The sequence below is a fragment of the Stegodyphus dumicola genome, chromosome 4 (genome assembly GCF_044657685.1).
Source record: "Stegodyphus dumicola isolate Sdum_Otavi_A_Nest chromosome 4, ASM4465768v1".
NCBI classification, from domain to species: Eukaryota; Metazoa; Arthropoda; class Arachnida; order Araneae; family Eresidae; genus Stegodyphus; species Stegodyphus dumicola.
In genome coordinates, this window is record NC_140771.1 from 126119280 (window position 1) to 126145984 (window position 26705).

General features: G+C 29.2%; 1 protein-coding gene across 1 annotated transcript in view; it reads right to left on the bottom strand.

Annotated features, from left to right (window-relative positions):
* Nucleotides 1–26705, bottom strand: part of LOC118202102 (uncharacterized) — a 40807-nt gene that overhangs the window by 11739 nt on the left and 2363 nt on the right. The window contains exon 2 of the mRNA XM_035374256.2: nt 16962–17040. Coding sequence (XP_035230147.1) covers nt 16962–17040 — 79 coding nt within the window. The remainder of the gene's footprint in view (nt 1–16961; nt 17041–26705) is intronic.

Sequence of the window (26705 nt, forward strand, 5' to 3'; positions counted from 1 at the left end):
AGTCTTGGACCCCAAACTAAGAATTGGTAAGCTCTTGGCGGCTAATGCCCCCCCTTACGTACAACAATGCTATGAATGCTTCCAGTTCTGATAATAAAATAGAGAAAGAGTCATTATAAAGTTTATGCTTGGCTTCAGCATCAGTACACTCCTTTATGACGCATAAATTTTTTTCATTTATTATTAACTTCCACGCACTAAGAGCTTTACCAGAACAAATGTGACGTTTAGCATAGGATGTTGGTCCTGCATTTTCTCTCAAGGTATTTGCAAGGGTCGCAGACCAGAAGTATTTGAAGTATTTCTTACTTTCCATACAGTTCCATCACTAGCAATTTCTTTACAAGTGTTAGTCTGAATTACATTGAATTTCATATTCCCTTTTGAGCATCTACTAGGTCCCACTTTGGCATTCTTAGGTACGGCAGAAATTTGAACTCGTAGAAACAAATCTATTTGTACTTTCACTTGAGCTAGAGGTTGATATTGCCTCTCTATAATAAATTCAGAATCACAAGATGTTTCATCTCCATCTTTATCTGTAGAATTATTTTCGATTTCAGAACCGGAATCGGCATCAGATGGTTCTTGCATCAGTTTCACGATTTCTTCATGCGTTAGTCCTTTTCTATGCGCCATTAGTACGTCACTATAATAAATTCATGTAAATAGAATAAAATTTTCCACTAAAACTTGTTTCAAATAATAAACAAAATATCTACAAAAAATCTACAAACGTTCAGCTCATAATAATCTCTTTTCTCTGTTTTCTTTCCACAAAGAAAAGTATTGCACATATTTCAAATCATGTGACTAGCAGATGTGAAACTACGCAGACCCACCATATTCTTTTCCTTTGTATTTTGTTTAGCAAATAAAATTAGTTTACATAAGTAACAGTGTTCAGATAATACAATGGAATGTATTTACATTTCTTTTCTCTCAAGAGGTCAAAATGACACCTGCCGTATTTCTAGGTATAATCATTTGTTAAGAGCTAAAATAAAAATACGATTTTCTTGAAATCTTTACTATTTCATAAATCACAATGATTTAGGAAAAGTCGAGAAAAGATTAAGATATTTGCAAAAAAAAAAGAAGAGCTGTCACAGATAAAAGTTTGCCAAGTGTCAAAATGACCCCTTCCGTAATTCTAGTGTTAAAGAAATTTATGAAAGTCTTCTTGAGCTTCCAAATTTTTTTCCTGAAATGCTTACTATTCTGGATTTGCAAAAATGGAAAGATTATCTGTTTCTTGCATTTCAATAACTACATCAAGCATGCAATTATTCTTTACCTTCAAACAATTAGTATTCCAATGGGAAGTTTTTAATCAACTGAGAGTGGTTAGTGACCAAAACGCTGTCGCATGGACTCCGACCTAAGGTTCTACACCAATCAGAGTTATGTCCATGCGACAGAAAAGAATCTATCATCCACCGCCAGCGGCATTCACTGAATCAATGATAGTAATATTATAATGCTAAATTGGCAATGTCATCTGTACAATAATTGTTACATAATAATCCATATGAAAAATAAATATACAACCAATTAATCATTACATTGTCATGGATAGGATCTATGTCGTGGAGAGTGGAACTTATATATTAACCAGTTTCTAAATCTATAACTTCTTCAATAATAACATAAATTCATGTTCTTATCAGCTACACACCTAATGATGTGTGTCAGTATTACTGTAGCAGTTATCCACAGAGTTGTCCAGTCACATAAGTTCAGGCAGTTGATAATTCCATAGCCCAAAGTATATGATGTTATATAGTAATGAATTTTCTACCTGAAAGCTCAAACAGAGAAGGATAAAGAAGGATCCCAGGCAGCACGTCTCCAAAAATATACGTATAATTTTGGTGAAATAAGGGTATGGTATTTTTTGCACGTTACTTTTACGAAATTTATACGAATGAAAAAGGCTGAAGTTACTGTTGACTCTTTATCGTTATTTTTCACATGTTATTTTTACGAAAATTGTACGAATCCGAATGTACTGAAAAAACTACCGCCATAATGGTATATTTCATTTGTCACTTTTACGGATATTATACGAAGTCTAAAAAGATTGAAAATGAAGTTTATTAATTCAAAATATTTAGTGCATTTTTGGCATTTCACTTTGTTTTCCTTTTCGACGAACATGAAAAAAGGGGCATTCATATATGAGGCTAAAATTTTTCTATGAATTTTAACATGTGAGCTAAATCTTTACATGCATTTTTGCAAAAAATTATATTTTCTTAATTTAAAGATCTTCAAAATAACTTATTTATTTTCTTATATCAAATTTGTTATTTTTATTCATATCAACACTTACGTTAATTTACACAATTTAATTTCTTTTATGAAAATCCTATAACCCATTTAACTGGAATAACCTGTATATTAAATTTGTGTACTTACTGAGTTTGGTACAATACTCGCCTTATTTAATTTATCAAATGTGGGCAATTAAATTGGAATAAGACTAGCAAATCTTTCATGTCGAGAAACAGCATAATAAATAGAGCAGAAGATGCTTCGAAATGTTTAACTTCTTGAACAATAGTTTAATGTAGACCAAAGGATCATTAATTATAATCAAAGATATACTAATATTTTTATTTAATAATAATAATAATAACTCTACAAAATTGCAAGCTGAATCCTGATATTTTGCATATATTTCAATTCCTTTAATCTTTGTTATAAAAATCACATGAGGCTAACATTTTTTAATTTTGTTTAATGTATGGGGAAAATGATATAGTGATTTTAATAATTTTTATATGAGGGAAAAATAAATAAATAATGTAAATAAATAATTATATTATATTTTATATTTTTCCTGAAACAGTTAAAGACATTCTTAATATGGAGATCTACAGAATAAGTACAAGGGTTCAGATAAATGAACTCAAAATTTGCATAGTTAATTTTACGCTAACTTATAAAAATTAACCGGATTTACGATTATACACTGAGCATGTGCATACACAGACATTTCTATTTTTCGTAGAAAAGTTGAATTATTACCTTAATACAGAGATGCTGTGAATATAAATTTATATAATGCAAAAGTAAGTGTATTTCATATGCTAATTTAGAGGCTTTCTTAATATGTTTAATTATAAAGAAAAAAAAAACCGTTGCAATTCTTGTTCACTGACCAATGGCAAAGCAGACACTTTCTACTTCCGGTTGTGGCGGGATATTTGTGAAGTCAGCAATGGCGGTCGAAAAGAATGGTAAAGTCGCAAAGAATACTGTTTGTTCGTGGATTGGTGTTTGTGACTGAATCCATCGATGTTACTAATTATTTGAAGAAAGTAAGTGAATATTTTACATTTTCAGTGTTTAATACTCGTACTTTGTTCACCTATATAAAATTTTATAAATAGCGTCTGTGTAGGAAATGTGATTTTCCATGTGTTGTTCTTTTGTGTATGTGCCTAATGATTCATTTTCAGGATTTGGTACTGTTAATGACATAGAATACCAAATCAATAAATTGAAAAAATTTTGCACTAGTCTGTTTCTTACTGTTTGTGTCACTCCTGTTCCTATGTGTCTCACCTTTTTATAGTTATATTATTTTTACTTAAATGTTTTAATATTTATCTTAAAGAATACTGTAATTAAGCAGGAAATAGCTTTTAATGGAAAAAGGAAGGCAATATTAGCATGACTAATTGTTCAGAAATCTGTTCTGGAAATATTATCTACCTTATGCCAAAAAATAAAGCATGTAACTTTCATTTATTTATGAAATTCAAAATTTTTTTATTTGCTTAGTGTTTTCCCTAAAAATAATTTAATTTCTTATTTTTGAATTTAGTTTTATAAATTTGCTTTAATCTTTAACTCAAAGATATTGTGCTATTAAAACAGGAAATTTTATGCAATAGAAACACAGGTACTTTGTTCCAAATCTACTGAATTTTCATGCACTTGTAATTACTGAAATATATCCTTTCATGAATAATAAGTAAGTCCTAAGTCCTTTCATGAATGCATTTCTTTTTTGTTTGTTTGATTTTGTTGTTTTAAAAGATTAAAAAAAAAGAAAGAAAATAATAGATAAAGAAAGAAAATAAAGTAAGAATGCTTTACTTTCAGTTTTGAATAAATTTATTACTATTTACTGCAGCTTCAGGTTACTCTAAACATAATTTTCGAAGTCAAAACTTGATAGTTATGTTTATTATTAAACTTGCAGGAAAAAATTCATTGAAAAATTAGTATTTGATCTAAAATACCTTAAATTATTTGAATTATATTTTACTAACTCATGTATTTTGATATAACTAGATAGTTAAAAAAATGAAAATTATAAATGTGCAGAAATGCTTATATAAAAACAAGAAATTTGTTTTTAAATAAGCATTTCTGCATATTTTTGTTCCTTTTTCCCTTGTAAATTAAATATATATATACATTACAGTCTGGGGAGTCAGCACCCTGCTGAATTGTAGTAAACGAGACGTCCAATCTACCAGACCATCAAAGACGCAGATTTGGATTTTCTATTTCATAGTTATTGAAATCATAATGGTATGTTTGTTTAAATTAGTACTGTTTATGAATGTGATAAAAATAAATTCTGATAAACTAAGAAATGATTTGTTTTCTATTAATTATGAGCTGTAAATAATGTAACCAATTTTCTTCATAGTATTTACTAAACTTTTTTTTTTTTTTTTTTTTTTTTTTTTTTAAGGGAGGTAGTCTTATTTATACAATTCTTGCACAGTGAGATACCAAGAAATAAAACATTTCAGGAATTTTCACTTAGTATATCTTGATGTGTAAAATCATGTTGTTCAACGCCATATTACTTTTTCACAGGAAAGTAATTTTATTGATCTAACATCTGCATAAATCAAACTTTTTTAAGAATGATTACAGTTTCTAAGCTAACTTAAAATTTTCAGATTTAGAAAATATATGTTTAATGTAGCATTAGTTTTCCATGGAATAGAAAAGGTTTTAAAAATGTTCAGTTGTTAGAGGGAAATAATATAAATGAGATTGTCCTGATATAGTTTCAGCTGGAAATGAAACTGAATTTTCGGATAGTGAAGATGAAATTCTCTGCATTTAAGAATTCTAATAAAACTGATTAATGTAAATCCTATGATTCATGTAGGTATTCTTCTGTTATCAGGAACAGATTCAGAAATGTGTCTATATGCATGCATTTTTAAATGTAGGTGCTCATGTGTGCATGTGTATATTCTTTATGTATGTATGTGTATATTCTTTATGTATGTATGTGTATACTCATACACATATATGTGCATACATGCATATACACATGCTTACATATCTACAGTGGAACCTCGAGATACGAGTTTAATTCGTTCCAGCATTCAACTGGTATAGCGAATTTCTATACCAGTTGAATCTAGAAACAAGCTTCCCCATTGAAAATAATGGAAATTCAGTTAACCCGTTCCACACCCCAAAAAATATCAACATTTTAATATCAAGGCAATTTTTCCTAATAAATAACACTGGTAAATAATATAACCATAGTTTAACTTTCTTACCAACCTTTTAATTCCTTCTCATTAATCCACACCAACAACAGCTTCTCAACATCTAGGAGTACTTTGATTGTGCTTGGAAGTAACGATAATTCCTTTGGCTAAATCAAGTTTCTTAATTTCTTCCTGCTTCTTCAGAATAGTGTAGATTTTCGATGTTGAAAATGATATGGTAGAGGTAAAAAGCTTCATGTGGATCATAAATTAATATTACGTGGGAATTTTTCATTTATTTAATAAAGAAAATATTCAAGCCACAATTAAATTTTTTTCACTGGATTATTTGCATACAAAGTTTGCAGCAAATATTTCCTTCAACAGAAGTGACAATTTTTATTTTGCCAAGACAGGAAATGTAGTTAGTGAAAGCAGTAACCCTATTTTGGAATGTTAAATAGGAAGGCAAATTTTTGAATTTAAATTGATTTTTGAAGGAAGACTTCATTTAGTCTTGCTATCATTCTACGTGGCTTTTAACTTTTTAATCATATTTATAATTTTATTGTTATTCAGCTTTCTGTTATCATATGCCATTGTTATCAAAATTAAAGATTTATGTTCTGATTTTGGAGGAATTTACTGATAATACTTTTGATTGTGTATTGGTTTCTGGTTTATTGAAATGTGTAAAATAGCCTGTTAATGCATATACATATGTTAATGACATGTATAAGTTTTTGAAGTATTCTGTTTATATGTATATAGTGTTGTGATTAGTTTTCTGCTTACTCTTTATTTAAGAAAAAGTTATCTGTAAGAAAGCGAATATTCTTTACTATATGTAGGAGTAAAATTGGAAAGGCTAATGCAATATAATTAATACAAAATTAAGTTTTTTCTCGTGTACTTAAATACAAACATAGCCATTAAAGACTTTCTTAACCTTGCAATTCTAAAAAAATCTTTAGATATTTTTTACTTGAAATTATAGGCATTGTGTAAGGTATATAATTGAAGTTTACTATGTGATAGTATGAACTTAAATTTTTAATTACTGAAATGTAAATTTTTAAATATGAAATACTCAGTGCATTTTATATGCATCTTTTAATACTTCAACTATATTTAAAAACTGAAAACATCTGAAGTTTGAAATTATTACAAATTTTTCTTTTTCTTGTTTAGGAGCTGTTTTCAAAACATTGGGTGACAAAGAATTCACTTTTACAAAAATCGAGCAGGATATTAAAGACAGCGAACTATAGAACAAATATGGTGAAGCTGAATGAAATTTATGTTGAATTTATTATTGGAAAAAAATTATGCTCTTCAGATTTAATGTTGGTTTTTATTGTTTAACAGTAATTGCAGTTTTCGAATACCTGTAAAATAAACCTAATTCTTAAATTAATTCCATGTGTATTTCTTTTGCAAGTATTACAGTTCATAATACTTCAAACAACTTGAAATTTGATACTTGTTAATTTATGTGGGATATGTTAATAATAATTTTATAATTTAAATAACTCATTGTTATAATATGAGTATAATCTAAAATGTGCAGCATTTGACAACAAATTAATAAAATATTAGCCAACTTTTAATTGCTTTCTTTTGTCCAGTTGCCTCCTTTTAAATCATTTAATACCATAAAGCTATTTGATGAAAAAAAAAATAATTGGTATGTCCACATCAAAATGTACATTTATAATAATGTTATAGAAAAAGTCACATGAGATAAATATTAAAAAATTCAATATTCCTAAACAAATTAACTTTTTAAAATTTTATCTGGTATATAAGATAAAATAAAGAACATATTTAGGTAATTTTGAATTTGCATAATTTTATGAACGTATTTATGAAATTAACAGTTACATTGTAAAAGGGAACTTTTTAAAAATGCCTCGATAAAGCATTTCTTTTGTAGAGGTGAACTTTTAGTACTGATCTAATATATTTATAAGATTTTAAACTGAGAAAGACAACAATAATAGATTACAATACATTGCAAGATTGGTTGATAAATGTAAAATTTTTATATATCATAATTATGTGTGTAATTAAAACAGAAGTTACTCGATTAACTTACATGCAAATTAATATTTTCTTTAACATGTTTTGGATAAACTTAATTTTAATAAATAAATATGTATATATTTGTGTATTATCTGAAGATATGAATGCAATATTTGTGACATTAAACATTCGTCTTCAAGGAAAATAACGAAGTCAACTTCATAACTATTGGAAAAGGTAAGTTTTCTACAATTTCCTGATCTATATTTAACAATTTTAAAATTTAGCACACTCATTCAAATAATCTAAATGTATGCTGTTTACTGAATTTGGTAATTAACTATATTGTACTTTAGATAGAAATTAACGTAGATATTCCCCATATTTTACGGTACAAAAACTTATATATTTGATAATAATTGACCTAAATCTTCCCTATGATTTCTTTGCATATGTGAATAACTGGTAAAAATTTAGTCCGATGTCTTCTCCTCTTTACTGTGTATAAGTGCACATTTTTGGTAAAAAATTTGCATAAATCTCCAATTACCTATTTACTGCATTTTTCATAAAATGTGCTTATTTTAATCTCATATTTTTTATATAAATCTATGCAAAAATGTTCTGCATATTATGATTAAAAGATAAAATGTTTATTTGATATCAAATTTTTACATACCCACCTTTTAGGTATGTACAGCAATATGGAATATATATAACTGGAAAATTTAAATGCAAAAAAATTAATTTCTATTCAAAAATTATGTAACACTTAAAGGCTGAAAATCACTTTTAATATTTCATTTCAAAGTGACTACAAAATATGCAATAAAGTTTGTAAACCTGAGTTCTATGTTTTAAATCAATTAATGCTATCGTTCATTTACATGGCATAAAAAAATGTCCTTCGGAAAAGCAAATAATTTATTTAAAGTGTTATTTAGTAATAATGAATTTAGTAAACAACTGTTTGCTACAGTTGTTTACTAAATTTAAATTTATGAAGTGAATTTAGTAAACAAAAATGTAAATGAACGATAGCATTAATTGATTTAAAACATAGAATTGATATTTATGATATTTATTGCATATTTTGTAGTCACTTTGAAATGAAATATTAAAAGTGATTTTCAGCCTTTAAGTGTTACATAATTTTTGAATAGAAATTTAATTTTTTCTTTTGGCATTTATTAGTGCATTTAAATTTTCCAGTTATGTATATTCCATATTGCTGTACATAACTAAAAGGCATATATGTAAGAATTTGATATAAAAATGACATTAAGAATTTGATATAAAAATGACATTCATAGCATGCAGAAAGTTTTTGCATAGATTTATATAAAAAACATGAGATTAAAATAAGTACATTTTACGAAAAATGCAGTGAAAAGGTAACTGGAGATTTATGCAAATTTTTTACCAAAAAATGTGCATTTATACACAGTAAAGTGGAGAAGACATTGGATTAAATTTTTACCAGTCATTCGCATATGCAAAGAAAACATAGAGAAGATTTAGGTTATTTACTATCAAATATATACATTTTTGTACCGTAAAATATGGGAAATATATACGTTAATTTCTATCAAATATATACGATTTTGTACCATAAAATACGGAAAATATATACGTTAATTTCTATCAAATATATACGTTTTTGTACCGTAAAATATCTACCTTAATTTTTACCTAATATATATGTTTATATACAGTAAAAAATCGGGGAAATTTACGTAAATTTTTACTAAATATATACGCATACCTGAAGCAAAAAAAATTGAGATTTACGTATATTCGATAAATATACGTAAATTTTTACTAAAAATATACGTGAATCAGTGAAATTTACGTATATTATACGTAAAAGTTTCGAATGAACAGCAGTCTCTCGCGTAAATATACCTAAATTTTATGTAAAATTTGTATAACATAAAAATATACGTAAATATATAGTAATTGCCACTGGACACTTTTTATGATATTTTTACGTTCAACTTAAACGTTTTTTATACGAAAGGCCATTCGTAAACTGCACGTATTTTTCTCGTTCAATTTACGAATGCATGCTGCCTGGGATGTTTTAAGGAATTTTATGGTTTTACATTTGTATATAGTATTTCTATTACTGTACATTTTTTTTTTTTTTTTTTTTTGCTTTACTTTTATCATCAGAGGGCCTATTCTACTATCATAACCTCTACTATCTAGCCCCGTGTTTCCCAACGTGGGGCCCACGCCCCACAAGGAGGCAATGCGACTGTTAAGGGGGGCAATTCAAAAATGGATTCGTTCAGAGTTTAAGGGAGCAAAGGACGTTCTAAATATGTTTCATGAAGTCAAAATTTTTCGAAATTTCATTTTTTATTCCCCAAAATAAAGAAAAATGTAAGTGATGTATACGTAAAATAGTTTTTAAATTGCGGTGCAATTTTAACTATTTTATAAAGAATTCTTGCTGTAGACATGGACATTTAAATGCTTTTAAAGGCATTTAAATACTTGACACATTATGCTTTCCAGACGTTTCTCGCACATTTCAGCCAACGAATTTATTTTATTTTTTACTGTAGGAATGGAAACCGGTATGTTATTCTTGAATGGCAACAGCAGCTGCTTTCAGCTTTGTTTATATTGATCTTATATTTCTTTCTTTCAGCCTTTACTGAAATGAGGGTGCAAGCAAGAAAAAAACGTTCGTCGGTATTCGGAGGCATATTTAAAATTTGGTTTCATACTCGGTCCATTAAACGGTCAACTTTTGTCTTTTATGCCAATAATGCCTGACCAACGAATCAATGAAACTAGGTTGTCTTTGAGGCACATTTGAAGGCGAAACATAATGCTGATATTAATTCAGATTTGAATTATTTTATAAAGGAAAATTTTTGAAAAAAGAGTAATATTAAAGTCTCTATTTACTGCTCATAATACAACTGTTAATTGTGCTCTTGAGGCTATTTATCAAATTTCATTACTCATCGCTTAATCTGGGAAAAGCCGTACTATAGGGGAGAACTGAATCAAACCATCAATATCAGCATTTAAAACTGTTCTAGAAAAAAATGACAAAGACGTTAAAGCTATGCCACTAAATAACAATACTGTTTGCAGAAGAAAGATTAAATGAGGATATTGAAATACAACTTATTGAAAAGCTGAAAACAAGAAAATTTTCGGTGCAAATGGATGAACCAACTTTGAGAGAGAGTGAGGCCGTACTTGTAACTTATGTAAGATATATTAATAAAGGGGATTTTGTCGAAGAAATGTTCTTCTGTAAATCATTATAAAGCACCACTACCTATAAAGATATTTATAGTAAGCTAAAAAATTACTTAGATATAAAAAATACACCAATAAAAAATATAATACATCTTCTACTGCAGATGGTGCTCCTAATATGATGGTTGAAAAATAAAATAAAGCACGGAATAAGAAAACGGGTTGCTTATAATTGATAAAAGATGAGAATCCAGGAATGCTTCTTGTGCATTGTGCTATTCACAGAGAAAACCTGGTAGCTAAAAACAATTCGCCTGTTCTAAATGAAGTACTAAATTCAGTTATAAAGTGTATCGATGCTATTAAAGCTAGGGCCAAATGTGAACATCTTTTCAAGTTATTTTATGAAGAACAAAATGAAGACTATATGAGACCTGTACTTCACACTGAAGTAAGAAGGCTGTCCAAAGGGAACTTGGAAAGAAAAAGGGCTTGGAAAGATTTATGGAACTATTTGATACTCTTAGTTATTTTATAAGCGACAAACCTGAAATGAAAAATCTGTTAACGGATGATAACAAGGCAATTGTGGGTTATTTAGCCGATATCTTTGAAAAATTAAATGTATTAAATAAACAACTTCAAGGAGCAAATAAAACATGTTTATGCAAAAGGAAGATATTTGGTTTCATTATCTTGTTGAGTTATGTCAGGCATATACTATTTACCACAAAAATTTTGAAAAGTCTCATTGGCTCCAAAAATGTGACGTGACTACCGCTATACTTGTATTGATACCGCTGATACTTGTTATTGTTGATAATCTGAAAATTTTATCTGCTGATTTAAAAGATTTTGTAACTTAAAACAAATTGATTTCCCAACTTGGATGATGCAGCCAATACTAGTGGATTTTGCTGATATTTCAAATATTCAGTAAAAAGAAGAACTTGCAGAAATGCAAAATGATGAGTCAATTAAAACCTTATTTAATATAAAAGGAGCGATGGCATAGCTTTGTGAGGAAATCAGAATCAGATATCCAAATGCAACAAAATTTGCAAGAGAACAACTGTTACCATTTCCATCTTCATATTTTGCTCAATTTAGTGCCATAAATAATTTGCTGCTAAAAAAAAAAAAAAAAAAAAAGAGAAATCGGTTGGATATAGTGAAACCAGGAGACTTGAGACTCATGTTATCTAAATTGGAACCTGACATAAAATTTCTTTGCAGCAAGTATCAAGCGCAAGGAACTCGCTAAATTTAAATAATAAAAATTACTAATACTTAAATTGAAAAACTTTCACTAAAATTAGCTTTTTCTTGAATTTCAGTTCTCCACGTTTTTAAAGTTCACTTTCTGTGTTTGCTCACAAAATTTCGTAGTCATTTCTTCCTAAAAGCTATCATTCGAGTTTCTTTCATGAACATTCCAATTTTTAAATATTAAAAATTATGTATATGCTAGGGGAAGCTTAAAAATTTTAGAGAGGATTAGGTGGGGCATAGCACAAAAAACGTTGGGAAACACTGATCTAGCGTCTTATTATCAGAGGGGAGAGAGAATATTTTTTTTTTTAAATATATATAATTGAAAATTACTTGCAAGGGTACTTACATACTATTGCAACCACCTTGGCACAATTTGGTGACTTTGAATTCCCCAAGCTCATGCTTCTAAGGCAAAAAATATCACGATTCGTGTACAAAAAATCATTGGAACTTGGAATACAACAAAATAGAACAAATACGAAAACAGTGGTATTGCTTCATTGAAACGATCGTTATGAGTATGGTTGCCGGAAGAATGGTTATGCATACGGTTGCCAGAGTTTTTGAAAACACTTTCTGAAAATTTGGCTACTTCTACTAAGATAATTGCAATAGTACCTTTACAAGCTTTTATTCACAGTTTGGGAGATTTCTAACTTGCCATCACCAGTTTGTTTTGCCAGTGAAGCCAAACTGATAACCCTAAGGGTCTATTTTTGAATTTCGTTGTTTTGGGCTTGGTAAGTTTGATTTCAATGTTCTCTATTAATTCTTATGTATTTTTCATAGTACTACTTTTGAATCTCAATCTTAAATTCACTAAAATTTGTCTAATTAATTTCGTTTGCTTTATTTGACATAGGAATTTTTAAGTATGGATGTTTGTTTGTATTTCTTAAACGGACTGTTTCTACGTCGAGGAGGAATTCAAAAGATTTGGATGAACAGTTATAATTAAATAATTTAGAATGGTTCATCAGCTAATTTTGGATGAACAGAAACAAAGTGGTTTCCTGGGTGAAAGTGTTTCAGGTGAGTCCAGTCTACATCTCCTGATAATGTTGAATCAAAATTTTGATTGCATTCCTCTCCCTCTATATTTCTAATAATTTTTGTAATTTTGTATTTCCCATATCTATAATTTTTCTGGTTTGGTGACTACTTTTTTTTTTTTGTTTTTGTTTTTTTAACATATCTGTAGAAATTTTCAATTGTACTCTTATCATTCATTTCCTTTGTGGATTATTTCTTATCTATAATATATCTGGTTTTGGTATATTTTTGAGGTATTTATTATTTTTAAGTTTTAATTTTCATATTTATTGAATTTTCATTTTGTATTTATTGGATATTTTGAAACTTATTAGCAATAAATTTCACTCTTTTTGGGTCTTTGTGCAGAATGTGTTCTAAATTTCTTACTTTTTGTGGTAAAAATATATTTTAGAGTACCCATTGGCAAAAACTGCAATTTTTTGGTACCATTCCTGTTTACGTCCAATGTCCCCCCCCCATTAAAATGGCTTCCAAAACATAATGCAGTAAAACATAATTAAAACAAAAAATATATAATCTCAGTAAACTTCATTTTAAATCACACAAGGAAATAAGATAACATGTTATGCAATGTATGCAATACAAAAAGGAAATATCGACTTACCTTATTTAAAAATTTCTGTTTCTTTGGTATGTGACCCACACAGAATTCCTTAACAGCATCAAAAACTATTTAAAATTATATAAACTAAAATCTGTATACTGCTATCACCAAATAAATTCACAAAAGTAAAAATGAAAAATATTCTCCGTACTGCCAATGGTATTTCTTTCGAAAATCCCTTTTATTACACCTCACATAACCTTTCATAGTGTGGCTATGAGTTGTCTTCATTTACACACCAGTCAATCAATGTTTCCCCCCCCCCAATCATTGTAAAGGGTGCAGAAACTTCAGGTTAATCCTACCACCAGCAGGCATTTTATGGTGTAGAGCACAAAATAAGCAATGTACTTCCTAACCAACATTCAACACATAAATGAGCCCTTAGAAATATTTTCCCATCAGTCAAATGTTCAGCTAAAACCACTTTTATGTTAAACTAGTAAGCTGAATAATTCACGAGTAACATTTAGAGTCGAATAGTTTAGAGAAGATTCTTTAGACGTATCAACAAACAAGACTCAAGGAAACACCCTACTTTAGTCTTATCTCTACAGAATCTCATTTAAATTCTGTAAATTACTGTTTTATTAACAGAGGGTATTTCGGCTACAGTTCGACAAGTTACTTCCTTTGCACTCTAATTTAATTTTATATGAACTAAATTGGCCAAAATGATGTGTGTACTTTTTCAGATGTAAACCTACTTTAAATGCAAGGCTTGAATTAAATAGAGAAATCTGCTTTAGAGAATTGAACAACTGGTAAAAATTTTGTTGCACTGCATAAACCTTCAAACACAAACTTCAAAGTAAACAATAAATTAATTAACACCAATTTTTGCTTTTCCTTTATTTTGTATCTTCCTTTGATTTTGATAATTTTCTTTATTGGATTCTAACCATTATTCTTAACATGGATATTTCAAAAATTAATTTTTAAGATGAAGAATAATTTTAGGAGCCTAACATCTACAGCCAATAGTTTTAGATTATTGATAATAACATTAGTATTTACCAATTATTGAAATGTATATGAAGGGGATGAAGTTAAACTTATTTAATTTAATAAATTTAAACTAATACTTTTGTTTCATAATTTATATATGAAAATCAAACGTTTAATTCTGAAACACCAGTCATTAAACTTATAATGCAAATAGAATTTTATCTGTTTCTCTGACTATAAAGTTAAACTGCACTTAGCTACTTGAAAATATAAAATATTAGAATCTTATCAAAATTAAAATTTTAATTATTGAAAAAAAACTAAATTTTTATCATATAACCACAATTATATAATTAAATAATTACGATGATTTTATTCATTACATGTATTAAAACACTATTTTCTTAATAGTGAGCCATTGTGAATGTAGATTTGCACTTTTTATTGCAGCATTTGAGACTGCAAAAACAATTCTGAGAGATGATGGAAGTACCCTTGTATATTTTAGTGGAAGATGAGTGCTGAAAGTATTTTTAGGTGAAGATGTCCTGAATATGTGTTGGACCATGTTAAAGACTTTCTTTAGGTTGATCTTATTAGTTTATGAACAATTACCAAATCAACAACCTTGTTGCATGACTGTTTAAACACAGGAATAGAAACAAAACTGTTCTCTAGAAGCTGATGGCATCCATTCACAATGTCCTCTCTTGCAGATAATAAACATATCATTATAATAAAAATCTTCACTTGTAAATAATCCAGTTGCTTTGTATAATTAGTTACCTATTGCTATAATAAATATGATGTAGTTGAACATACAAATGGCAAAATATTTGAATGACAATTCTGAAATTTGAAAATCAAATGTGTGAAAATTGTTCCTTTTATTTATTTAACATAGGAAATATAAAGAAGTTTAGTTTCAGAATTATTATTGTCATAGATTATTATTAAAGATAAGTACCAATTATCATTTTTTGTATGGCAGATGTAGAAAGTATTCTCACATTCCTGAAGATACATGGGGCTTGTTTCACTTTATTGCAGAAGACTTCCTGCGACGACAATTTAGGAAATGACACTGCAATGAAATTCAGATATTCCCCACTTGCTTTCTCAAACTTAATAAAAATCGAGAAGGTCATGCAACATTTCAGCTAAACAATACATTCAGCTTTAACATTTTAATTGAAATTTACAAATCTAAGAAAAAAAAAATCCACTCAGTGTTTTAACTGTCAGCAATATGGCCATACTCAACACAACTGTTTTAATAAAGAACAATGCTGCAAATATTGTAAAAAAATTATTGAAACATTCCCTTTAAAGAAAAAGATAAATCTATATGTTTATTCTGTGGTGAAAGTCACGTCAATTCTTTTCATGGATTTGTTACAAGAAAAGGTATGGAACAAAAACAACTTTACTAAATGCTAAACCACCTCAAAATCTAAGTTTAACCAATTTCCAAGCCTTAATTCTAAACAATGTTGAAAAATTCTCAATTAGAAATCCAGAATAAGCTTCTTACAGCTTAAAATTAAAGAAAAACATCACTGCCAAATCCAATAAATTATAAGAAATTTTTAAGATGAAAAGACCATCGCTTTCATTCAAAAAGTCTTACAAATTGTTAAGGAAATCAGACAAGCAAAGACTATGCATTAAAATTATCAGAGAATTTTGTGCCATGGATGCCAACATGCCGTTAGTGTAGGGGGTAAGCAAGTAGTAGCCAAATAGCAAAACTCAAGATTTCCCCTTTTGCAGACCTGAAGATCAGAAGTTTGATTCCAGCTCGTATGACTTTTCTTTTCTACATGATATTTAGTCAAAATTTACTTCAATGACCTCTTTTTACTGATCAATTATTTTTAATTTGCATCTTATGCCTCTCAGGTGCAACCTGAGAGGCAAAATAATAAATAAAATAATTTGTTGTAAAAAAGTGCATTAACTTTTTTACAACAATGAACAATTGGCATATGTAACAAGATAATGCATATTGTAGCTGATGACTCGTAAGATGTTAGGTTAAAGGTTATAAGAAATAGATTACAATAAATAAAAGTTCTGATTAAGTCTTTTTATTCGATTCCTTGTTTTAACTTTTAATGGTAATTTTTAGTCAAAACAAAATTTCTGCTATAAATATAATTATTTATTTAGTCATGAAACTGGACAGTCTTTTACAGCTTTATTAATTGGATAAAAGTGCAAGACTTTTCTCTCAAACTGAAAATAGTGCGAGACATTTCCCTCGAGCTCAACCTTCCATACAAAAATAATAGTTTGCAAAATATGGAAAACTCAGATTATTAAGATAAAAATTGAAATGAACTTACAGATTTTAGTGATCTTCTTACAAAAGGTAAAAGATCTTCCCTTCCAGCATGAAAATTCAGATGGCTAAACAACAAATATCTGAAAAAAAAAAAAAAAAAAAAAAAAAGATTTTAAAAATGAAAGCATTCTAATTAACAGAATATAAATACATGTATACTTCCTGGATTAATATTTTATCGCCTCACACTGACAATATTTCCAATCTCAATATATATATCTATTGATATATATAATGCAAAATAAAATTTACTTTTATTCATTCTTTATTCAATTTGGAATAAACCAAATGCAAATACTCTCCCCCCCTCAAAAAAAAAAAAAAAAAAAAAAAACTGAAGCACTGCCCAAACTTCAAGAAAAGAGGGTCAAAACTAAAAATGAAATTTATTTTTTTCTGCTTGCAACAAAAGAAGCAAATAAATAAAATAGAATGTTTCTCAACTGACAGAGACACAAATTTAAGTTTAAAATTCAAAAATAATCTTAGAAAAACAATCAAGGTAATCTGTGCCCTTATCAGCCCAACCCCTACAGGCTGGAAGTAAGCAGTACAAAAACAAATTAAAAATGATTGCAAAAAAATAGAAAAGATTTTAAAATATTTTGAGCAAATCACTTCCCAAAACAAAACTTCCAAATATAATAATCGAAAAAACAAAACCATATACAAAATTTTTATTTCAAAATTGGAAAAAAAACAAAACTATTTGTAAATTTGTGTTTTCTTCGGCAAAGAACTCGTTGCATTTCTTTGCGGAAGTGCTTCTGTAAATTTTATAAAAATATACAGGCCAGATTAAAAATAGTAGCATAATTCATAAACAAGAAAAGAAGCTCAAAAATCTAAATAAAATTTTTCAGTTTGAATGGAACAAGACTCAGAATATGAAAAAAATAGTAATCCAACATCTGCAAAAATAAATGAAAATTTGATTTTTAATATATAAAATATAAATTAGAGGAATAAGTTCTTGAAATCTGTATCACAAGAGCAAAAATGGGAGAAAAAAAAAAATATATGTACATATATATATATACACACACACACACACACACCTGTATCGCAAAACCTAAAATTAGAAAAAATATATATATTATTTTAAAACTGATTCTCCTCAATAAGGATGATTAGAAAAATATCTACTGTATAAGTAAAAATGAAAAAGCCTTAAAAGAAACATCAGAGTACCTGGATTGATTACTTCATTATTTGAAATACCGCCAATTTAACTTCCCTTCAGTTCAACGAATGGAAAAAGTTGTAGTGAAGGTCCGTAGAACGGACCTTGAGTTGTTGTGTTAAATATAAAAATAACAAAAGTGGGGAAAATTTTTAAATAATAATAAATGAACTTAAAAATTAAAATTGTGATGCAGTAAGGACTGTGTTTAGAAAACTGTTAGCAAAGTTGTGGGCAAACTATGAATTTAATAAATTTATTATAAATTATAAGTAATCAAAAATAGAAGAAAGGCAGAACACGGAACTTCGTCAAATGTTACAGAATATAAAACTCACACAAGCGAGCTTACTTGAGACTTGGAAGACAATATAGGCCTACTTTGTTTGTGAAAGAGGTAGAAAACTGTTAGACAGTTTAATCTAAGTTAAAATCATGTTAGAATTTTGACAAGAACACCCGTGTTAAAAATATAACACCATATGAAAGTATAACACCATATGGAAAACAGCAATTTGATTAATAAAACACCATGAAGAAGTTCGAAAGCTTTTAAATGGAATTCATATAAAATTACGCTAACATCCGGCGTTCTATTTTGCTACTGGGTTTACCACCCGCGGCCCACCTTGACCCACGGCTACATCTTATATTGACACTGAACCAACGAGTTCATATAACAGGTAATTTAGTATACTATCTCGTTGCACTGAACTTGCCACCCTCCCCCCTCATTTTTCGCCGCCGCTGGTGCGGACTTCACTCTCTTTTATCCGCCTCCTACACTTCCTTCCACCCTACTCTTTCTCCTCCTATCCGATCCTTATCAGAAGTCGAGTAAAAAGATGTTTCTACATCTTGAAACTCGAGAATAAAATACGATCTGTGTGTGTGAAGCAGCAGGTTTTCAGAAATTTAGAAGCCTCACTTCACATAGTTTTGTAAAATCGAATTCAAAGTTTGCAACTGAATCCAACAGTACAAGCTTTGAAAATGTCGGCATGATAGTCAAACAACGAAGTTTGAAAGCTTTACACATAAGTAATCCATTATCTTTTTGTTCCTCCGATACTTAGATCTCCCTTCCGATCTGCATGAGAGAAGCCAAGCATCTCATCCAAGAGGCTTTCATGTCACAATGGCAAGAAAGATGGGAACAAGGGGACACCGGAAGATACACCTTCGCAATTTTCCCGAACGTTAGGCTGTCAAGAGTTTACTCGAACCACTACACGGTTCAGGCCCTTTCCAATCATGGAAGATTCCCCCCAATATTTTGAGATGTTTCTACATTTACACGTCAAGTGCAGTTTTGGATCACCCGCCAGCACAGCAGATGCCATCCATTACATCACTTCATGCCCACTCACTAAGTCGCTTAGATCTCCAGCCAACACCACCCTACTCCATAGTAAAGGTCTCAGAGGTTACCTAACGGATTTCTACGGTCTTCAGGAAGTAAAACAGATTGTCAACTTCGTCAATGACAACAAGACCATCATACAAGTCATACCAGGTTAAAACCTGACGATATGTAAAGGCAGCATGCCTTATATAAGTATGTAAATAGCTCACTTTTTCATATATATATTCAAATTACTAATCAAACTTGTGTTCACTAATATAACTATTCAATGTAAGTTGGAAAAACCAACATCAAATTGTATTTATAAATGTAATTTGCTTTGTAATTAATTAATAACAAATTACCTGTAGTGCCTAATGAGAGACGAGGCAGGCTAAGAATAAATATTATTATTATTATTATTATTATCTTTTTGTTCGATCTAAAATATTTCTTCTACTTTTCGTCAGCTCATATAAGGATTCAATTAACACACCTGAATATGAGAACAGGCTTGTTTAAGTTTAGAGAAGGGAAAGAGCTTTGGCAGCGGCGCTGAAAATTATGCTATTTCCTCGCGAAGATCTTTAAATATTGTAGACCGGCGTTAGCCTTTTGCTAGCTGAGTTACCCGCACAGTTAGTTCAAAATTAAACCAACGCCTATAAGGGTTTTGAGTTTGGGAATTTCCAGCATTAAATGATTCCAATTTTTAATTTAAAACCATATTTTAAAGTTACCTGATAGGCCTAAAGCTGCGAAAATTAAGCTGTAAACACAAAAGATGCCTTTGTCAAGTTTTCAATAAAACGTTTGTTAAAAACATTCTTCTGATTTCTAGTACCTTAACAGACGGGACGAAAAGGGGACTAAGTTCAAGTTAAGGAGTAGTACCCTGTAAGTGCAAGTTGAAAATATATAGCTAAAAAGACTTAGTTTCATAAAGGGCAAAGCACATATGCTGAAATATTTTTAAAATATGAAAGAGTAAAAATAAGAATTAATAAATAAAATTACTTAATAGGGATTTTATTTTTTCAGTTCTATACTTTTAAGTAGTAATTCAAATTTTAAGTAAATTTAAGAGTGACTATGCAGTTAAAATTCTTAAAATCTCATTAATATCTAATTTTTACTTCCTTGTACGAAGTAAAAAGGAAGTATTGTAATCGCGAAAGGTTTTAGGCAGCATATTTCAAGGAAAATATCCATTTTGACCGCTATCGAATGCAATTTAACGATGTTTTTGCGTGATATCTGTACGTAAGGACAGAATAAAATACTCTTTTCCTTCAAAAAAATTATAAAACTGCTTTAAAATTAATTCTGAAGAGAATTTTTCGTGGCGTCTGTACGATCGTATGTACGTACGTGCGTACGTACGTATCTCGCATAACTCAAAAACAAGTAGCCTCATAACGTTGAAATTTTGTATATAGGACTGCTATAACATGTAGATGTGCACCTCGTATTTTGGTTGCAATCGGCCGCACCAAACGTATATAAATATATTTATATATATATCCACTCTATTACCCGGCTCAGTGATCTCAGTTTCCTTACTCTTATATGTTTGTAAATTGTACATTTTTGGCTTTAAAAATGATTGAATTATGTTGTTTCTATCTTCCGGTTAAGGATTTTATGCCTTTAGTAAATCTGTGTGCAATATTTTTAGAATTATCAGCAATTTTAAAGTTGTTTAATTGCCGATAAGCCTGTTTTTAATGGCGGCCATTGATGTTTACATTTGAGACAGGAGACTAGTGGATTTGTTGCCAATCTAGAGAAACTTAGTTTCGCAACAACAAAGATAACGCATTCATTTATTATTGCCAATTAAATCATACTTAATTCTTTCTGGAATTTTTTCGAGGAAATAAGCGTTTGAGATTTACTTCGTAATTTTTAATATAGATATTTTAAGTTTTTATGTATTTTTGCCTTCTTGCGAAGTGAGAACTGAATTAATTAAATGAGAAATACTCAACCGTCTGTGAAAAACTGCTTTTTTTTTTTTTTTTTTTTTTTGTTGTTGTTTGCTTATTTTTTTTATACATAGTTCTAGCTTTATTATAGTATTTGAATAGAACATATGGCAACGATTAGATAATTCTTTAAATGATATAAATTTGTGCATTCTGAGTTATAATATGAATGAAATATAATACTGTTAAGTAAACCTAGCGCCAGAGTGTCGATATGGTAAACAAAGTGAATTTTAAAGAATGCATTTATTCTATTGTGGTTTATGCGCTGTCGGCGAAGTAGGTTTAATTCAATCTAATAAGTTTAAATAAAATGCAAGAAAAAATGCGTATAATTTAATATTCCGTACAAGGAAGTCATGTGGTGTACACATCAGATTTTTTATTTCATATTTCTTAAAATTCTGTTCATTATGTAAATAAATAAATCTGATTATGAGAAGGCGTTCTAAAATTTTATGAAGGAATAGAAAAATAAAAAATAAAAATAAAAAGACAAAATCTGAAAAGTTTCAGATTTTAAAATACCTCCAAAGAGGCTTTTTTTTTTTTTTTTAACGTTTTGTGTGTTATCTTTATTTATTAAATATCATGTTCTACGTACTCAAACTATAAAATTCAGTTCAACAGCAATATCCCAAATTAATTTTTAAATGAGCATATGTTTAGAATTTCCGAAACAGAGTCTCGTGCGTTGGAAATAAAAATGTTTTTTTCGTACAGTGTTACCATCGCTCGCTTTGAAATCGTTTAGTTTTTTTAATCAAAAATTCGTTGAAGTGTTACAAAATCTAAAATCCATAATAAAACAAATTTCAAATTCAAATTAGGGCTTTCACATGCTCACATTCTATGGAAGATTACGTTATTCAGATTTTGATGGCTCTAGGTACCGTTGTTTTATCACAATGGGAGAAACACGCATACATTTATGCAGAATCTTCATATTTTAATTCCTTTAAGTATAAGACAGGACGACAATATATGGCGGCAACGATTTGAAAAGTGATACAGCGTTTCAAAGTTTTCAACGCAAAATGCCAAAAAGAAATTAATAGTCCTTCAGGGCAAATTGCTTCTTTGGTCTAATAATCTAGTAATAAGTTGAGCAATTTCAACTGCTTAAAGCTTTCGAAGCTTTTTCATAATGTTCGGCAAAGTTTCAAAGAATACGCATAAAGGAAATTTATTGCTCGAAATACTGTAAGAAATGTCTCTGGAATTATGAAAAAATTCCAAGGAATTATGCAAAGCTATTCATTTCGGCAACTGATGTCTATTTTATAAATCAAAGCACTGACAGCAGCAATTAATAATTGGGATGATGATGATAATGAAAGGGTTTAGTTTTATAAGGTTGCATTTTAAAAAGTAGGACAGCAGAGGCATTTCGCCCTTTTTTTAGACAATTTTTCTTTGCTATTAAAAAATAGTCAGCTTGGAAATGCTTTTATTAACTGCAACTATATTTTTGAAGATATAAATAATCGTCTGCTACTTGCCAGTTTTGTTTTCGCGGAAAATGGCGCTTTTAAAAAAGCAATGGATGGAAGGCAACGTTTATGCTCTTCACAGAGAAAATTATTTGTATATAGTTATTAAAAAACGCTCTGAAAGCAATGGTTTTTCGATATCTAAATCTACGATAGGTAATATTCTCAACAAGAAAGGGGAAAACCTCAAAGTTTCGTTTCATGTGGAAACAATTGTTCCGAATTCGTATCCAAGGAAAAAAATAAATGTTGCAGAAGTAAGATTTTTAATATTAAATAAGTACAGTTGCAAAATTCTTAAAATGCTTAGTGTCAACTAAGTGACTAAAAGAAAGTGGTTAATGTTGATTTGAATCTTAAAAAAGTGAAAACACATAACTTGCATCGTCTTTCTTCCCGACATACAGCCCAGCGCAGAACGCGCTGCAGAATTCTCTATCTAAAACATATATCCAAATAAAAATGGAAAAATATTGCCACAGTAGATGAAATTTGGATGTATTTAAAGAGCTCCTATATAAAGAGATCCATTTATTATCATTAAAGGGAAGAAAAATATATTAACATATAGTTCAAATAATCTAAAGAAAGTTTTTAAAAAGAATTTAGATTTCTTACTGGTTTTTCATATAATGGAAAATTAAAAATAAAGAGAGAGGAGGAATATGTTAAGACAAACTCCACATTTTATCATGAATATATTTTATACCTAATTTTCATACACAGAGCCATCAATCAACAGAGCTGCATCAAGACAAAGCAAATAGCCACACATCAAAATCCTATGTTAATTTCCTGGAAAAATTGGAACAAGAAACAATTGTTAAAGCTGTACCTTTTACCCATATCCTTACTAAATCTTTTGATATATCATCCATGAAGTTTTGAGCTTTTGGACTTAAAAAGAGAACTGAGCAAACGTCCACCAGCAAACCTTCTTAGACTTTCGAAGTCTTTATTGTCTTGGAAATCATGGTGTAGAAAGATAGGGAAGAATAAGCGTTATCAAATAGAACATTTAGAACACAAAAATGTTAAGTAAAATGTTTCGGTAAATATAATGAAAGTCATCTAAAAAATGTGTGAAGAACTTCTGTAAGCCTTATTAAGAAGAAAAATCCTTTCATTAGCAAACTTTGATACGACATGTAATTGAAGAACCAGATTATACGTTACGTCAAAAGAATTTCCAATGATTTGTTACTTTTGGAATCATACAATTTATATTCATAAAATGCTAATATTTGTCTATTTAGGTTTAATAAATGAAAGTGAAAGATTTCTGCTCAAAATTGCTTCATCCTTGGTAAGAACTATATTTGTATGTATTCTTAACAATCTTCTAATTTTGAAGAACATTATATACACTTTTCTTCATATTGCACTGCAATAGTTAGAATTATATATATATATATATATATAAGTATCATTGTAATTTTATTATGTTCTCGCTCTTCGTGACTTTAAATGCGATGATTAAATACTTCTATTCTTTAATTTCCCCTCAAATTTATTTACTAGTCACTTGCGCACTTAACTGCCTAAAACAAGAATTTTTTTATTTTTTAAAGGGAGTGAAATCTGAAAAGTTTCATATTTTAATGGTCGTCCAAAACGTTTTGTTAAGGTTTCCTACGCTCTCGTTGAGCTCGCAGTCTACCACCTGCTACACTCCTTCTTACTAACCCCTTTTTTTAGCTTTATTATGAAGCATCATTTTCTTCGCACTTACGCCATATACAATTTAACAGCGAAATTTCAGAAATTATAAAAGCAGCATAGCAGTATACGTTTAGAATTTCAGCTGCAGCTTAAAATGTTGGCATATATTTCTCTGCGGTTTTTTTTTTTTTTTTTTTTTTTAGTCTTTTTTAAGTTTATATTAATGTTCAGTTTTCTCGCTAAGACAGCTTTCAAAACTTTTTTTCTGTCTTTTTATTATTATCGTTTTGTGTTTTTACCTTTATTTATTAAATATCACATTCTTCGCCCTTACGCCAGATGCATTTTAATTCAGCAGCAAAATTCCAAAATAATTTTTAATTTAGAATTTCCGATAGACAGTTTTGCGCTTTAGAGACTTTTTTTTTTTTTTTTTTTGTACAGTGTTACCACTGCTCGCTTTGAAATCGTAGAATATGTTATTCAAAAATTCACTAAAGTTTTACAAAGTATGACATAGATAACATAACTAAGTGGAAATTCAAAATTCTGGATTCCAGGTACCCATGTCTGGGTGGAGGACTACATTATTCACAATTTGATGGCTCTAGGTACCGTTGATTTTCCTCAACGCCAGCAATATGCGTACATTCATGCAAAATCTCCATTATTTAATTTCTTTAAATATAATACAGGGCGATAATATTTGGTGGCAACAACTTAAAAACTGATACGCCGTTTATAATGATTCAACGCAAAATACCGTTTCCAGGTTAATATCCCATTCGGGACTAAAGTCTCTTTTGGACTAAAAAGAAAAATATATAGTTCTGTTAATGCATCTAGCTACTGCAATTTCATAGGTCTAGCTAATAATGAAAAATAATAGAGAATGAACAATCGCTTTTAAGTTGCTCAGTTTGTTCAGTAACAGTCATATTAAATTTGAAAGGAAAATTAAATGCCCTACGTTTTGGACGGGTGCCTTACGCTTACAGGACGAGTGGAATATAAAAATATTTAATTTCGATCAATGGGAACATATTTCTTAAATCGCTGAGTTTGTAGACTAAATTTTAAAGACAAATATTTAAATATTTTCTGAGTGGCAAAGATTTACATTTCTGCATTTTTTTTAAATCGCCCAATTTTCTGATTAAATTTTAAACATAAATATCTTCAGCTTTTCTGAGTGACAACATATTGTTTTTAAATCATCGAGTTTGTTAATCAAAATGTCATTGAATTCACTCAAAGTAGGAAGTTAAAAAAAAGGGGGGAAGAAAATTAAAATCGTGCTTCGAGATGCACAGTGTCTGCTGGAGGACTATGTGAGCTCAGGATTTAACCATTCTCCCAGGATGAGAGGAATGTACATACATCCAGATTCTTCATTATTTAATAACAGAGACAGAGATTAATTTCAGCGGGTAAAAGTGCGAATATGATAGGTTAAATTATTCCTTACTGGTATATATATATATAATGCAATAGTTATTTATAAAAGCAAAATGTAAGTGTTATGAAATTTACTTAGAATGTAATATTAGAGAAATCAAAATTGGCTATATACAGGATTTTTAACATTAATACGTTTTGCACGTCCATTAATTAAGTTATCAATTTTCCACCGAATTTTCATTTATACTGGTCAATTTTTGCTTCTGTACATTAATGAGAAACGAAATGATACTTTTCCTTTGTATTTTTCACCGTTCTTAATAAATGCTGTTGCCGAGGTAAAATTGAAATATGTTTACTTCGATTTAAAACATGCATTAACAGATATATATAAACTATTACAAACTTTGATTCAGAGTACAACAAGAGCTAAGGATTTTCAAATAGCTACATCCTTGAAATTCTGAAAGTTTAGCAAGGCAATTAAATGAATTTTTACAAATCTTTTTTACCCATAATACCTAAAAGAAAATTACCCAATGATATTTTGAGAATTTTGATATCTAGAAATTTGTGTCAATTAAATAAGTTTTAAAAAAAGAAATCCTTGATTTTTGTCTGTGTGTAATTCCAAAGCAAAAATTATTGTTACCGTTTATTGAGAAGCTATTTT